Genomic DNA, 17,767 nt, shown 5'->3' on the forward strand with positions numbered 1-17,767 from the left:
GGGTATTTTTTAATGGTGGAAGGGCGGGATACTTCTGTTTTTAGGGTGGGAGGGTGGCATGCGACAACCACGCATGCTGTTTCCACACATGCCTTTACTAGGCATGCTTTTACAACAAAACATCGTTGAAAAGGCATGCGTGGTAAAGGCATGCGTGGAAACAACGCGGTAGTTGTTTCGACCGCGTTGTTCAGGCATGCGTGGTTGCCGCATGTGTGGTTCCATCATTCATCCCTTATATCTTAATATTCTTGCTTCTGCTTGATAAAATTGTAGGAATCTAAATACAAATCCCCACCATCCTCTTTAGCTAACTATTTATTTTACCAATGTATTAAATGGGGTTCTTGGTATGTATCGTGATTGTCTTTGAACACATGTATTGTGTGCCAGTGTCATTGTATTGGTACTTCAAGCGCATCTGTCTAATAGTAGGTTTGCTTGCCCATATACCAATATGGGGAAATTCTCTATCAGATGTTCATATCACCAGTACAAAGTGAACATCCACCAGCCAAGGATTTAGGCATTCAGAGAGAAACTGTGTTTTTTAAGTTAAAATATATATTTCCTGACAAATTCACATGATACTTTGTATAGAATCAACCAGATACCATGTCTTTTTCTGAAGAACAATACCATCAGGGGGCATGAAACTGCATACCAGAATTAACAAGAGGAGCATTCGCTGTGCCGTGAGTATGAACTCTTTGTGGGCTTAACATATTGTTTTTGACAGTATACGCAGTTATTTTCAGTTGTTTACAAAGTGTTTTGTTATGCATGCAAAATTCACAAATATTAGGTTAATGTGCTTACAGAAAAATCATTTGTGGCCTTTATAATAGTTTAACACAGAGTTCCAGTAGTTTTGTGCTAATTAAATCCGATATGCTATTCTGACTCAACCATCACCTTACTGTATATATCTAATCACAAGAATTCTAACCATTAAAAGGAGACAACACTGATGCTACTTAACATGGCAGATTCAGCCTAATGTTTTGTGATCATATATGAGCTTGCATGCAATCTGTAATGCATGAGTTTTAAATTGCTGGCACTGAATAAATTGAGTTTGCCATATGTTGTATTTCATAATTGTCTTTTCATTGAACAAAATAATGTATTATTGTAAATATCAAAGTTGTTGTCTAAGTTAAATATCCCATTTTAATACCAATATACCTGTGCATTGTATTGTCGCTTTTCTGGTCTAGCTAGTCATTAACCATGAGTGAGATTTAGGTGTCTGTTACTTTGGCGTGGGTGTGTCAATCCATACGTAAGTGCTACTTAATCACAAAATCTCATCTGAAGTTAGCATCACTTAGGGGCACATTTATACTTTTTAATGCAAAAGTGCACTAAGTTTAGCGCCAGCTTACACAATTCCTGAGCGCCAGCCAGGCACCCTATTTATGGAATGGCGCAAGCGAGTGCAAAGGGTGGGCTAGCGTTAAAAAAATGACGTTAGCCGGGCGGGGTGGTGGTATGGGAGAAGGGGGGTTTGCACCAAAAAAACGGCATTTGGCTGGTTAGAGGCAATAAAATCCATACCACATCCATACCACATGACTCCTGTTTTAGAAAAGACAAGAGTCATGCCTACCACCCCAGTGGCCAGCACAGGAGACAAGTTTGCCCTGGGCATGGCCATTTCACCCTTTGCCATGCAGGAGGCCCCAAGCTGGGCAGCTGACAGCACTTTAATTAAAAAAAAAAAAAAAAAAAAAGAATACTTACCTTTCCTACTTAGCTGGGATGGGGTCCCCCATCCTCCAGTGTCCCTCTGGTGTGGGTGGGGGTGTTCCTGGGGCTTGAGAGGGCACTTGTGGACCCTTTCCATGGTGTTTAACCATGGAAGTGGGTCCACAGGTCCCCTAACGCTTGGTCTCACCCAGTCATTAAATGATGGTGCAAAGCAAGCTTTGCACCATTATTTTGCCTTTCCTCCCACCTGTTTGCCATTCTAGCATGGCGGGATAAAAATGGGGCTATGGGGTTAGCACCAATTTTTAGATGGGAACGCCTACCTCACATCTCATTGACGCAAGGTAGGTTCACGCATCTAAAAAATGGTGCAAACTCCAATATTTTGACATTAGACGTGTGTAACGTCACAATATAAACATGGAGTTAGTTTTGTGTTGAATTTGCATTAAAAAAATGACTCAAATTCAGCGCAAATGGAGTATAAATATGCCCCTTAGTGTCATTCATTTACCAATGGGAGAGGTAGGTGTTCCTAATTGCTTTTACAGACGAAAGTCTATGATCACCCACGAATTCTAAAAGAGGTGGGTATTCTCTAATGTATTGTATGATATTTTGCGCCCTGGAAAGTTTCACCTGTGAGGCACAGGAGCAAATCCTTTTCTAGGGTAGGCAAGGAACACATATTCTTCTCTTTTCTGTGAGGGTGCTGGAGAAGAGGCAACTCCATCGTGAAAAATGTACCCCGTGTGGGAAGGAGACTTTTTAACATGTGCACATGCATGATCCTGTCTACTGGCACATGCACAATGGATTACATGCAAAAGTGGTTAATATATAATGTGCAAGAATATCCCTGGTGATTTTTGGGGATTCTCTGAGTTGGCAAAATCTCTTAAATCTCTTCAAATTGGCTTAGGTCTACAATGCCTATATTGACATTTGTACGGTAAATTAGTCCCATTGTACTGGAAGCATGAATATTTCTTGTGCATGTAAATGACATATAAGTGTTCAAAAAATTCTGTGGGCAGAAATTCTTTAATGCAGATTCACAGAATCAGCTGATGCCCGAGCCAGTCCAGTATCCTGTGCTTTTTTTTACCTTCTTCATCAGGTGTACTTCATCCAGCCTTACTTTTCTTACTTTATTATGCCTTGCAGCATTTCATGTCCACCTTCTGCTGTTCCACGAGCGTGGAATATTGAGCAGGCTCAGGCATCAGGGTCAGACAGGCTATAGGACAGTCAGGCAGTCCCCAGTGGTTTGGTCTGATGGGTCACTGTGTGGACCTTGCTTTTTGCCTGCTTGTTGGCCCGTTTTATGGCTGGTTGGGCCGGACTATACTATTGATTTCACTATTATTAAAACAAACATTACCTGCAGCAAGATTAATTCCATGCAGTCCTCCAAAACTTGCCAAATACTTATACACCATGGGGGTGATTCTAACTCTGGCGGGCGGCGGAGGCCGCCCGCCAGAGTTCCCCCGCCAGAATACCGCACCGCGGTCATTAGACCGCTGTGGGTATTCTGGGTTTTACACTGGGCTGGCGGGCGACCGCCAAAAGGCCGCCCGCCAGCCCAGTGTAAAACTACCTTCCCACGAGGACGCCGGCTCTGAATGGAGCCGGCGGAGTGGGAAGGTGCGACGGGTGCAGTGGCACCCGTCGCGAATTTCACTGTCTGCAATGCAGACAGTGAAATTAATTGTGGGGCCCTCTTACGGGGGCCCCTGCAGTGCCCATGCCATTGGCATGGGCACTGCAGGGGCCCCCAGGGGCCCCACGACACCCCATACCGCCATCCTGTTCCTGGCGGGCGAACCGCCAGGAACAGGATGGCGGTATGGGGTGTCTGAATCCCCATGGCGGCGCAGCGCGCTGCGCCACCATGGCGGATTCAAAAGGGCAGCGGAAAACCGGCGGGAGACCGCCGGTTTTCCACTTCTGACCGCGGCCGAACCGCCGCGGTCAGAATGCCCTGCGGGGCACCGCCAGCCTGTTGGCGGTGCCCCCGTCATTTTAGCCCTGGCGGTCGACGACCGCCAGGGTTAGAATGACCCCCCATGTCTTTACAAGTTCAAAACTGCCCATATTTGTAAACACGTGCCACCACTAATGGGGCCACTTTTATTTTGGTGCCCGGACCTATTTGCTGTACTCGTTCACCCCTGTCAGGCTAAGAGACCTTTTCCCAATAAGATTGCTCTTATTTTAATTTATGGTGACGCAGGAGTCCGGCATAAATCCCCCAGCAACACCCATCCGGATATACATATTGTTAACCCCTTCATGATCACCCTGATTGCCTCTGTAAAAGCAAATATCTAGAAAATGGTTGAATAGGTTTACATTGATTAAAGAAAAGCGTGCTTTCTGAGTAAAGTACTAACTTTATGCCAAATCTGATGTAAATCTGTTCAGCCATCTTTTGTGTATCACTTTCAAATCTTCCTATTGGGATTAACATGGAAAACTGACATGTTGAGACCAAGAACGTTTTCTCAGCCTCCGCCCGACAGGACTTTTTTTTTTTAAGTTTCATGAAGGCACATCAAACAGTGCCAAAGTTATTAGCTCTTCACATAGAAACTCTGACTTTACTATACCGACCCAGCCATGCCCTCCACTGTGTACTATATATAAACATTGTAGCAGTCAGTATGGTGCTGTTATGGTTCAAAGGAGCAATAACATTTTAATTTGCTCATGACTTTCGCATGGTACTTAATCCTTAAGAAATAAGGCAGGAAGTTAGCCAGTTACACCCAGTGCAGGTATTTCAGGTTTCATGCATATTCAATCTGGGGCGCAAAGGTAAAAGGAGGGGCTTAAACTATTTTCATTCACTTATACCTTTGGCACGATTTCATGGATCTGATGAAGTCTGGCAAAGACTTGCCAGTTTCAGCCTACTTATGTTTTTTTCACAGTTTCATGCATGTTCATCATGGGTGAGCAGATATAAATGGGAGATCAAAAAATATGTCAACTTGCCTTTTTTTATTTGGTAAGGTCTGTTGAAACCAAATAAACTTTGTTGGACATTTAGCAGACTTTATTTTCTGTTAGTTGAGTAAATCCTTCAAGGGGAGCAAAGATAAATGGAGGAAATACAAATTGTATTCACCAATTACTGTGGTGCTGTTTGGTGAATCTGCGTGAAGTTTTGCAGACAGGTAACAGGTTAAGGGCAGTGTAAGGCCAGGTAGGGTCTGTGATCAATCCCAGCTGGGCACATCTGAAGAGGATTAGATGCAGGACCTGGACCAAGGGCAGGCACACCGCAGAATGGGTATGAGATATGTTAGTCTAGCACATCATTAAAAAATCTGTGAAATTTACCGAAAAACAACAGTTAAAGGGTAGTTACGGGATCAGAGAACACAAAACGAAAAAGCCTTGAAACACACCAGGAATGGTGTGCAACTCAGACTGCACTCCATCACCCACTACTGCGCCAGTCAGAGCACACCCTAGCCAATGGCATAGGGCGGGTTAGTTATGTATAGGGCTCCCTGTTTATGGTATTTATTTTTATGACATTTACATCTGTATTTATCCATATTTATTTTTTGCTAATTTTATATGTATCTATTTTGTCTTTAGTGTAAACATGATGCTGCAGTTGGTATAACAGTAGTCAAAATTTTCTTAAAGAAGACCAATTTCTGTATTTTTCCATATTTAAAAAGAAACACAGACAAAAAACTAGGGGCCAGATGTATCATCAAGGCCATTTGCGATTCGGAAATAGCGATTTTTAAGAAATCGCTATTTCCGACTCGCAAAGTGCCATGTATCACATTTGCGAATCGGTAATAGCGATTTCTTTAAAATCGCAAATGCTATTACCGAATCGCAAATTGCGATACCGGCCCCATTCGCAGCTATGGGCCTATTGGCCCATATCTGCGAATTTTTTGCATTTCCAACATTGCGATTTCTGAACCAGAAATCACAATTTTGGAAATGCAAAACCCTAGGGTGCTGGGGGCCTAAGGCCCCCTCTGCTGCACCGCAACATTTTTGGGGGGGACATGTAAGCTGCACACGTGCCAAAAGGGCATTTTAAATGCATTTTAAAATTTTGCACATGGTTACCACCAAGTTTAACTTGGTGGTAATTAGCGATTCCTAAATGCCAAAATCGCATTTAGGAATTGCTTCATACATGTGCTAGGAAATAAGGAATTCTTATTTGCGATTTCTAATTTAGAGAGTCGCAATTTGAGACTCTCTAAACAGGGTCGCAATTTTAAGGAATCGCTATTTTAAAATTTTAAATTGCGTTCAGAATGTATTTCATACATTCTGAAATGGCATTTTGCATTCGCAAACGGGCATTCGCACCGTTTTGCGAATGCAAAATGCTTTCATACATCTGGCCTCGGTTATCTATAAAAATGAGTAAAACCAGAAAACTGTGAGCCTCAGTTATGTAGTGCCTTTTACACTGGGCCACCAAAACTAGTGAATTTCTCGGTCTTTTCAGATTTGTGTTTGCTTAACCACAACTAACATTTAACCGTTTTTCTCAGTGAACGTAAGTACATTTATTCTCTCAAGTGCCTGGTGTGGGAAATGATAGGGAAATGTGTTGCACTGAAACTCCTGCTACAAAAAAAGAGACCTCTTCTTCAGCGCTCATCTCTACTCAAAGCGCTTCTAAATTGTGAGCTGCTGTTTGAATGGTATATTCAGTGCTTCGAAGTCACGGAACTTCAGAAATACTTGTCAATCATGGCACGAAATGAGGTTTTTGTAAACGGAGGGTTCATCAAAATTAAACTTCTTATTGAGAATAGAAGAAAACGTGTGTGTGAGAGAGAAATTAAAGAGGTCACCCGCTCAGTTCTGTCTGTTTTTAAAACAAATCCAAGGTTTTTGCCTCAGAATGGGGAGAAACGTCCTTCTGCATGCCCCCTACCCCCAAAGGTGTTAAAATTGACATTTGCACTATTTTCATGCACAATCCCACCGGGTATTACCAGACAAGCTAGTTTAAAAAAAGGTCACAGTGAGAAGGGGCGTGTGGGGCCTTGGAGGGGGCGGGGCCTTATGCCAAGACCTGTCCATGAGATACTTCCAGTGTTGTACTGAAATTTCGTGCAGTCTGGAAGTCTGATACTGCCAAATAGCTCAGATTCAAAGGTCGAGTGTGGAGTGTTTTTTTGGTGCTATATTTGCCAACAAGTGGCGTAACGAAACTTGAGGGCTCCCCTGCAAAGTACCTTTACGCCCCACGGGACCCAATCAGGGGCCTGCCGCCTGTGCACAGTGTACTGTGCGGAGGGGGGCCCTTGGAGCTCTAGGGGGCCTGTGCACCACGGGGCCTTTGTTAGCCACTGTTTCCAACTCACACGGTGGCACCGGGGTCACATGGTCATACTATGGGCTCTTCACTGGGTGACTCTGAAGGGAGCCGATGTCGTCACCCGAAGATACCATGTGAGTTGGCAGGTCAGCTTACTGGCACACTTTGGGCAGTGAAAAATAGTACACCCGAATCGGGATTGCAAAAGGACTCGGAGTCAAGAAATAAGAGAAAAAGCTGATTTGGCGTAATTCCAACAGAGCAAACGATGTTTAATAGCCCGGGTGGCCGCGCTTTGACGCCGTACAGTGCTTCAAAGGTGCGGGTTTCAGTTTGACAAGGACAACACTTGCCGCCGCCGCCCCGCGCTGCTGTTATTGAAAACAATGTTTTGGAAAAAATGACGAGGTTCGAAGGGGTGCGGCCGGGCAGCTGTTGGCTCATTTTCATTCTCATGTTTGATACGAAATTCGCCTGAAGACCAACCACTTCCTCCACGAGCCCAGCCTTTCCAGCCTTCACACTAATCTTTGCAAATATCTGCTGAGATATCTTTCATTAAACAGAGTGTACGAACATTTTTCAGAGAAGGTGCCGTTCTTGGAGGCCATCACTACAGTCAGGCTTTCAAAAGTTCCAGTTAAACTAAAAGTGCTTTTCTTGCCTTTCGCCCAGTACAAAGTGCCACTGGAATTATGCATCACTAGCGGGGGCAAAATATGTGGCATTGTTGACTTAATTGTGCGGCAAGAACAGACATTTTCTGTGGCAGTACATTTTGCTGTGTCCTCATTTTAAACTCAGGTTAATACTATCTGAGCAAAAGCCTCACTTCATGAGTACACATTGGGGGTGATTCTAACTTCGGCGGGTGGCGGAGGCCGCCCGCCGAAGTTCCCCCACCAAAATACCGCTCCGCGGTCGAAAGACCGCTGAGGGTATTTTGGGATTTGCCCTGGGCTGGCGGGCGGCCGCCAAAAGGCCGCCCGCCAGCCCAGGGCAAATCAACCTTCCCACGAGGACGCCGGCTCAGAATTGAGCCGGCGTAGTGGGAAGGTGCGACGGGTGCAGTGGCACCCGTCGCGTATTTCAGTGTCTGCATAGCAGACACTGAAATACTTTGTGGGGCCCTCTTACGGGGGCCCCTGCAGTGCCCATGCCATTGGCATGGGCACTGCAGGGGCCCCCAGGGGCCCCGCGGCACCCCCTACCGCCATCCTGTTCCTGGCGGGAGTCCCGCCAGGAACAGGATGGCGGTAGGGGGTGTCAGAATCCCCATGGCGGCGGAGCGCGCTCCGCCGCCATGGAGGATTCTCAAGGGCAGCGGGAAACCGGCGGGAGACCACCGGTTTCCCGCATCTGACCGCGGCCGAACCGCCGCGGTCAGAATGCCCTGCGGGGCACCGCCGGTCTGTCGGTGGTGCTCCCGCCGACCCTGGCCGCCGGGGTCAGAATGACCCCCATTGTAAAGAATACATTCTCAGTTAAAAGGTGACCAGTTAACTTTTACAGGGTCTTATTAGTGCGCAGCACCACCTATCGTGCTTTATTTTTTGTAACTAATGATCTCCTTTGAGCTAAAATTAGCTTTTTGCTTCAATCTGCAAATTACGGAGAAGAGGAAAGATTATGCGGAAAGAGCGGGAAGTCCATCCCTCTGCAGAGAAATCTGCCGCAGAATCACCTTAGTCCAGTGTTCTCCCATTACTCTCCGGACCAAAGCCATGCTTCTCTGCCATGCTTCCCTGCCATGCTTCCCTGCCATGCCATGCTTCCCTGCCATATGAATAGCAGGGCTTCCGGCGCCAAGGATGCTGCCTGCCAGTGCCCATTGGAGTCTAAACTGATGGCAAGAGGGACTGGAATTACATTCTAATGGTATGAAATTGGCCTATAAATTATTTTTGAAAGACTGAAAATTGAAAGGAGGCTTTAAAACTGCCCTAATTGAAAGAGTTACTTAAAATTTCAATCCTAACATAGCTTCACATTTTATGTCGCTCACTCTAGTACCCGGCTCAGTAAGTAAGTTACTACCAGTATCATGTGGTATTACTATACTTTTTCCAAGTTTTACAGATTTTGCGCTGGAATGGGGAATAATATGGGGGAATGGTTTTCTGCACTAATGCTGATTCCTTTATGTCATTCTTCATCTTCAAGAAGATTTTCACCTGGACATTTCACCTTTGTTGAGAAGATGAAATATCTTGGTGAAATCCTGCGAGCAGCAATATTCCTGCAGATTTACCACCAATCTTGAAATCTAGAAGCATCCATTAACTCCTCTTACCAGCCGAATCAGGCTTCCTTAGCCACCCATAATGGCCGAGGAACCCAGGTCAGCAATTTCCAGAAACTTCGGGTTAAATTTTCTGGTCTCTCCTGCAAGCAGCTTGGAATCTTCGTCCGAAGATAACTATAATGCGTCATGCACATATACCAGATACCACAGGTGTATCAAACAGCTGTTCAGTAGTAAAGGTTCCACATTTATCGCAGATGTGTTGTTTAGTGCGAACAGCAGCAATTGCTAACATGTTGAGACCTTGAATCATAGTGCAATCCCTGTGGTTTAACAAATTAGTTTGCTGATCTTTGAAAAGGACGTATACCTTCAACTTTTGCCAGTATTTTAGGTAGTGGTATATTAAACTGTTGTTAATCTTAGATTATTAACATCCAGCAGCTTCAAGTTTTAGATATGGATGTTAAATGGCTCATTATTGAGTTCAAGCGTGATGCCATGTCACTTCTTGGGATGTCACTAAGCTAGTGATTTCTCTTGTTTCGCCCCTGTCATTTTTATGAATTACTGTCAATGTCAGATAGCAAAGAGTCTGGTCTTAATCTTTCAAAGTGGCTGCTAGAGAACTAATATTCAACACGAGCAACATGAGGCATGTCACTCTTGTGGAAGATCCCAACCTTTTAAGCGAGCAAGCATTCACAAATCCACAATTAGACACTTCACCTTAGATTGTAAAGATTAATTCATTTTATATTGCTTGGCATAATACTTTGCATCACAGAAGCAGAATAACTTGTTTTATGTATAATGCTTAAAACTTTCCCAGCTTTGATGTACTAGAGTGAAGGAGCTCAAGCCGAGGTTGGATTTTTAAGACTGCATATTCTACATAGAGCTGAAAGGCAGAGCTAATGGGTCAGGAGAAGTATTAGCTGTGGCAGTGCTTAATTTGAGCTAGTGTTTTCCAGTGCTTGGCGCCAACACTTAATTGTCAACACCAGCTCTTATGGCAGTCTGCCACATGGCGGCACTATCTGTGTAATTTAGAGATAAGCGCAACAGTTGTTTATTAATTCTATGACTATTACTTCCTGACCACAATGTTCTTACAGCTATGGGTGATATTTCAGTCCCTTTCACAAATGTGCCATGCACCCTTCCAGAACGCCATGAAGAGCTACTTACTTTCTTCAAACCAAGATTTGTTTTCCTCCATGCGGAATGTCTCTTTAACACAATTTTTCACCCAATATGCTTTACGCATTCAAATTCTAGTGAACTATGTATGCTCCCGCAAACGCCACTTGACCAGGGAAAATCACTGGATCTATTCCAAAAGTTGAACCATGCCAGGCCTCACTTTTAGGGGTCATATTGACATATTGCTGTGGTTAAGCTGCAAGTGCTGAACCGACACTTCAGAAGTGGTCATCCTATCCCAGGTGCATCAGAATATGCTTATGCCATCCTCCTGCAAAATAAACCCTCAACAGACCCTGTTAAACTTCAGCTCCCTATCTAAACTTCCTTACCCAGTACGGTATGGAAGGAAAGTTCACCCATAGAAGTTTGTGCAATCCTCTGAAATTGAAAATTCCAAAAGAACATTGATGATAAGCATATCAGAGTGGAGATCAGTCAGGACCACAAGGCACTTTAGTTAGATCTTCAACTCAGTGAGGAAGTTATGTATTCCTCGGTGTGTTCAAAGCTGAGGTTATTGTGACCTGTAACAACACTGAAGAATTGAATTGAATTGCTACAGTACAGTGACGGAAAAGATAAAACGTGGAGTGCACAAGAACCTTGGCCTGTCCTGCAACCACCCGATCTTGCTCAAGTAGACTAGTGAGACAGAGGTTATGCTCAGGCTCAAAAGAGGAGATTTAATTGCAACAGAGGACCCTGACTCAAGTTATGGGGTTATGCATTAACCTAAGAAAGATGGATCGTAACCGTTCATACCTGAATGATTTCCACCCTCTCTCAGTAGCGTAAAGGATTAAATGCAAAACTTTGTGCAAATTCTATATGGCACGTGAGGGAAAGGGCTGGAATACGCTCGGTCTTAGGAACAGTTCCCCATGAGGCGATACCTGAGATCTGGCAGCTGTAGTCTGAATAATTCAACAGGGGTAATCATGCAAGAAAAACAAACCAGAGTGCACTGTGCACGGCCATGAATTGGGGCAAACCGGACTGTGGCTTGCTGTTCAACCCTGTGTGTGCTAGGATCACCAGGCCTGCCCACCTTCACGCCCCCTCTTCACCTCACGGGACCAGGCACAGTTCACCTCGGTGTGAACCACGTGATCTCTCTCGGGACACAAGAGGCGTTCTGTTACACTGATGGACTATGTCCGTTTGTCCTGACGCTCTGCTTAGTCTTAGCACTACAGGGGGTCTCAAGGCGACATTTGAGCCCTTAACAAAATAAATAAATGTATCAATAAACAAAGCATATGGGGCCAGATGTACCAAGAATGCCTTTTGCGATTCAGAAATAGCGATTTTTAAGAAATCGCTATTTCTGAATCGCAAAATGCAATGTATCACATTTGCGATTCGGTAATAGCGATTTCTTAAAAATCGCGAATGCTATTACCGAATAGCAAATTGCAATACCGGCCCCATTCACACCTATGGGCCTGTAGGCCCATTTTTACAAATTTTTTGATTTCCAAAATTGCGAATTCCTAACTGGAATTCACAATTTTTGGAAATGCAAAGTCCAGGGTGCTGGGGGCCTTAGGACCCTTCTGCTGCACCCCAATTTTTTTTTTTACAACATGTAAGGTACACACATGCCAAAAGGGCATGTGTGCTTTTCATGTAAATTTTAAAAATGCATTTTAAATGCATTTTTAAAATTTGCACATGTTTACCACCAAAAAAAGCTTTGCCACATCTGGCCCACGCTCTTTTCTCCTTCATAGCCGTTCACCGCCTGCTGTTTTTGAGGTGTGGAAATATGTCTTGGCTTTTTATTCACAGTTCTGCTATTTTTTCCGATTGCATTGCTATTTTTACCGATTATAAAAAATAACACAATTACTTCGCACATCTGAGCCCAGACCTTACTGGATTGTCAGGCACGAGGAAGTATAAGGAACAAAGTGAACTCTGGGGGGAAAGGGAGCAGCAAACATGTATTACCATTTCCCATGCAATTATGGGGCAATGCTTCCTAACTTAAAATTAATCCAAATATCATTATGCACTGACAACACATTTTAACGCTGCTGTTCATCACCCCCCCCCCCTCCTTTGCTTTATGCGACTAACTTTTCTCACGTCTAACGCACCCCACCTCCCTTTTTGACTGGAAACTGTTGAAAGCACAGCTGCACATGTGGTCGCCGGTGCTAGGCCCCGTGCGCTTCTGTAGTTTCCCCAGCCTGCGTCACCACAGAAACAGAGGTAGGCAGCTTCAGAGACCGACATTGACACGGGTGACGTCACGGGCCTGTGATAGACAGGTACTCCCACTAGCCCTCCCACCTTTGGAAACTATGAGGCAGAACTGCTTGGTCCCTTGAGTGAATCATTCCCCTTAACAGATTTTTTTTACCTTGAAGTCTCCGTCATGTCCCAGGTAAAGAGGCTTGAAGAAAGGTGCGGGGTCAGGTATTAGCACAGACATCTTCTTCCACAGCCTGTAAAGTTTCAACATAGGCGAGACAAACTTTTCACCAGCATGTAAAATAATCGCATGATGCAAATACAGCAGTTTACATCGAACATTTAAACATACTTTTACAAAAAAAAAACTCATTTTAGAAATGTGTTTTATTTAAAAAATGACCCACTAGGAAAATCTATTCCCAGTGAGAATATATGCAAATGTATTGGTATTTTTAAAAACCAACATTTATGGTGAATAGCCTAATGGTGTGATGTGCAATAATGGCCCACAAACTGTGGTGCATACCATGCAGGGGGCAAACTGTAGAGGAGGGGGTAGAAAGCAGAGACAAGAAGTAAGACTTAGGGCCATATCTACCAACACATTTTCCCATAGACACAGAATGGGCAAACCTATTTAATACACCTGGTCCTTAGAGGACAAGCCTCGCATTTGACTTGTCAGAGCCTGCATCTTTGCAGACGCCCTGGGTAATTTCATCCAGCCATCAAGCAAGTCACCCATCTTCTCAAGCAATGTTCTAGGCCTCATGCATGGTTGAATCAAAATTGTAAAAGGGCCCGGCCTAAATCGGGATAGTTCTGTATGCATAGCTGATTTTGTTGAAGGTTCTTGAAAGATTCTGGAGCAACACTATACTATTAAAGCCACATATGCTCGTTTCTAGTCAGGACCCTCCCTCGGCAAATTTGTCACCTAGTCAGCCAGGTTTCCCCGTTCACCCTGATCACACGCATTTTTCCTTTTTTGATCTTACCCACAGACAGCTTTAGCCGTGTTGATGTATTCATACATATACTAAAAGGGGCTGTAGGACAGCACCTTTTAGTCACTGGCTACAGTGGTTTAACTGGCTTTAGGCATTGGCTCACACTGTTGTCCATCAGCGTTGGTATCAGCCCATGTCATTTTGCAGATGTAACCTTCTGAGAAGTAATGTCCCTCCTCGTTGTAACGCACAAAGTCTGTAAGACCAACCACACCTTCTCCAGCTCATCTGTCGCGGTCTGGCGCTCTTGCACCCATCTCTGTCCCACTCCAGTGCTCTCCCTCTCATCCCAAGGTACATTGGTTTGAAGGATGGGTAGAGTTCAGCATGATAAACGCACAAGATGGTGGTCACAGGCAGGTCGGAAGAGGCTCCATTTTGCTTTTCTGGGATCCTTTTGGTGGAACAACAGCACCAAATGCACAAAAACTGGCACAACTGTAATTGTGTGATAATCAGTACAGCAAACTGTATCAAAGCATGACAATTGGCATGAGAGAGTGTTACAAACTTCATGGTAACTATGTAGTAATCAGCACTGCAAACTGCAATTTTTCATGACTGATGACATTTCTAATGCAATAAGCATTAGCATGCTTCTGTTGTCAAAGTGCTTCATCTCTGTCAGGGGTAATAAGTGCTATACAAATACAAATACCATAGCATACTATATATATGCACATGCATGGCATTGCATGGTGTTTGCATTGGCACTCCCATGGAATGCATGCATCTTGATGTGGGACCACCGATGCAAACAAGCATTGGCAAAGACTATAGGTGAGCTTTCACCTTTTAAAGACAATATATGTGGCTTTGCCAATGGTTGTTTTTATACTAGTCGCCCCATCACGGAATACTGTTTTTTTCGGGACAGCATGGTGCAATGGAGGCAGGCCGTGACTGAAAAATAAAGGTGTGTTTGGCCTCTTTGTCTTTTTTTTATTGTCATGATGCAGGGCTGTTCCTAGATAGACTCACAAGTGCCCCAAGCATCTCTTCCCCATCTGCTCTTGAAGTCCTTCCAGCGGTGAGGACCAGATAAACAAAACGGTGTCGGGAAGGTGGCACCGTAGTACAATGCACTTACCACTAGGGGCAGCTTACTATTGTTCCTACATCCTCTAGTGTCAGCCTGAAGCCCTAACAATCGCGTCAGGCAAGGGTTGCACTGAAATAACCCAGTTACATTCCTTTAATAGAGTACGTGCAGTCAGGTCTGTTCAGCAGAAAGCCAGTCCAAGGGAAAAAGCAAACTTTCAGTTGAATAAAACAAAAGCAACAGTAAAATAATGAAATTTAGACTTAAAGTCTTTTGGAATACTGTTTAAATATTTTGATGATTGTTTGGATAACTAACCATCTACATATATTACAATATACTACAAGCACATTAAAGCAATTGAATTAATCATTCAGGTAGTCAGTGATAGGTATGTTTTTTTTTTTTTATATCATCCCAAGGAGTGTAACTTGAGAGCCCTTTGTACAGTCTGTCAGTGGGACGGGGTTGTCTGTGTTAGGGGACTGTCACTTCTGAGCACATCATTTTGAATGCATACTCCATCACACAAATGTGCTTGGAGCTAGTGAAATGTGGCTTGGCTCATAATAGTATATGGAGGAGGATTTTTTGCCTACCCTTCTGCCATTCACCTAATTACTTTACTTTTAGAACGGGGAATGACAGCCCTCAATTATTTGTATGTGCTGCTCAAGGAAGCAATCAGTGCAACACAAATAATATTCAGCCCAGCTTAGTACAAATGTCCTGATCTTGTAGGGAAACTTTACTGGAATAGCATTATAAAGTCAATCAGTGTGTAAACCCTGAGCTTACCTTTGTGGCACGTGACAGTAGGCGAAGATAAGTGCCATCAGTACGACAACGCAAACTGCTGTGGTAGGTAGCCAAGATTTTAGTACCAACATCTTTCCTGTAAGATCATCTGCAAAGTCAAAAACAAATGGAATGGATTGATCACAAGAAACCTTTACATTTACTAATTGGCTTGTATGGTTGTGGAGGATCAGAAGAAGAATACAACTTAGCAAATCAGTACAATGTGAAATAGATATCCTTCAGGGTGGGATAAATACAAGAATCGGGAGGAAAACCATCGAATCAGCAGCATGGAAGGGTGATAGACAACAAAGACATCCAATCACGAGCAAAGGACTAAGCCAAACCCCACCCTTTATATATTGGAAGCAGTAAGGTTGACCAACAGAAAGCTGCTGTAGCCCAGACCTAAAAAGCGAGTGCATCCAGAAGAGGATGAAGGTTTTACTGATGGGCATTGAGAAATAGTATTCCAGCTGGTGTAAAATACACCAAAAGACACTCCTAACTATTTTCCCTACACTGAGCTGGCCTGTCCTCTGCCCTGGCAGCGTGTCTGAGAAACTAGTGCATGGATGTTTAGCACCAAACTTAATTGTGCACTTTATTTTCCTGACAAATTGAAACACACAAGGCAGCACAATATTTCTGCAAAGCACCTTCATAGCTCCTGCACTAATATTTGAAACAGCAGGGGCTGGTTTTACGAACTGCAGCTTACATTTAAACTGCTCCCAGCACAATTCAGCCACATCCATTTGTGCTGCAGGGAGACTTTGATGGATGAATGGGCGGTGTGGCCTGAAAGCAGCTCTGTTGCAGAGGTAGTCCCCATTCCACAAGCAAGCCTGTTCCACACTGCAGTAGCTGGAAGGATGGAATGTCGTTCCAAACCTGTGGCCATGTGCCGGAGCGGCAAGTAGAAGGGGCGGACGGTGCATGGGGGAGGGAGCAGGGGTGTGTGAATTAAAATAAAATAGAAACTAATCCTCCTCCGCCGATCTAGGGCAATCCCAAGCAGACTGGGAGCCTGGGCAGGCGCTCTCCAGCCCGGCATCTGTGTTGCTGGGCTGGAGAGAGCACAGTGCACATGTGTGTTTGGCCGGCCCAAGTCGGCCGGCCAAACACACAAGTGCTCTGAGGGGGCGTGCTGAGCACTCCCCCTCTCTGGTCATCACCCCTGTGGCCCTGCCCTTTTACCAAACAACGATAATAAACACAGTTTATTATTGGTGTTTGGTAAAAGGTTTGCAGCTGCCGCTGCCGGCGGGGGGACGTCGCTACTCCGCCCTAAGAGAGGAGCCGCCACTGGCCATGTGGCTGTCACAGACCCTGCTCCTTGCAGCACCAGCTGCAAATCAGAACCATGGCTTTTGCATGCCATAGACCCTTTGGGAATAAATGCTATTGGAATATAGTCATCACAACATCGTCTTAAATAATATTGTGCCATAAATATAATTTAGAAAAGGGTTATAATGTTATTAGAACATTCAACTACTTGAGGGTAGAATGTCCTAAGCTAAACGGGAGAAACAGAAAAAGAAACATTGGAGTTTCGGAGCTGTACAAGTCATTATTGGCTCTGCCCCACACCACTAGCTGCAATGGAGAACATTCCAAAGGTCTGATTGAAAATCTACGTCTAGTGAGACAATTGTTTTGTAAATTATATTTTTGACATAATATTTATGGCGGACAAACAATACTTATATGCACTATATTTTGACATATAAACCCATTCTGAAACAGGACTTCAGTCCTTGCATAAACATTTCTGATTAGTAAATGTGTTTGTTCATATTGCCCCAGAGCTGCAGATTTGCACAAGCCTTAATACATCTGCTAATCAGAATATATGCAAGTTTATAACATTTCTTCTGCTTCAAGTAATGATGTGTGAGCCATTGCATACCATCATGGTCAGTTCTCCATACCAACGGAGGGCTCCATTCGCTCCAGGGACCTTTGTATTCAGAGGTGGTTCTCGGCTTGGCACGAACCCTGGACATATATTCCGTGCCACCTTGAAATAAAGACTGAACGAGGAGCAAGTTCTTCCTGTCCACTTGAGTGAAAACACTTCTTTGATTCTGTGAATGCAAAGGAATGGTGAGAGCCATCTTAGCATGGGAATGTCAGCTGTCGTTGAGATAATACACTGAATAATATCAAACAAGAATTAAAAACTACAAAATTTGTATGGGTCCAAAAGGCGGCTG

The 17,767-nt window shown here is 44.2% G+C and overlaps 1 protein-coding gene across 2 annotated transcripts in view; it reads right to left on the reverse strand.

Moving 5' to 3' along the window:
- Positions 1 to 17,767, reverse strand: part of IL21R (interleukin 21 receptor) — a 107,927-nt gene that overhangs the window by 14,140 nt on the left and 76,020 nt on the right. For both annotated transcript variants that reach the window (XM_069209888.1, XM_069209889.1), the window contains 3 exons: positions 17,461 to 17,638; positions 15,543 to 15,651; positions 12,859 to 12,943 (listed from right to left, as the gene is read on the reverse strand). In XM_069209888.1, the coding sequence (XP_069065989.1) occupies positions 12,859 to 12,943; positions 15,543 to 15,651; positions 17,461 to 17,638 (372 nt within the window). The remainder of the gene's footprint in view (positions 1 to 12,858; positions 12,944 to 15,542; positions 15,652 to 17,460; positions 17,639 to 17,767) is intronic.

This window comes from Pleurodeles waltl, chromosome 10 (assembly GCF_031143425.1).
Source record: "Pleurodeles waltl isolate 20211129_DDA chromosome 10, aPleWal1.hap1.20221129, whole genome shotgun sequence".
In the NCBI taxonomy this organism is placed as follows: Eukaryota; Metazoa; Chordata; class Amphibia; order Caudata; family Salamandridae; genus Pleurodeles; species Pleurodeles waltl.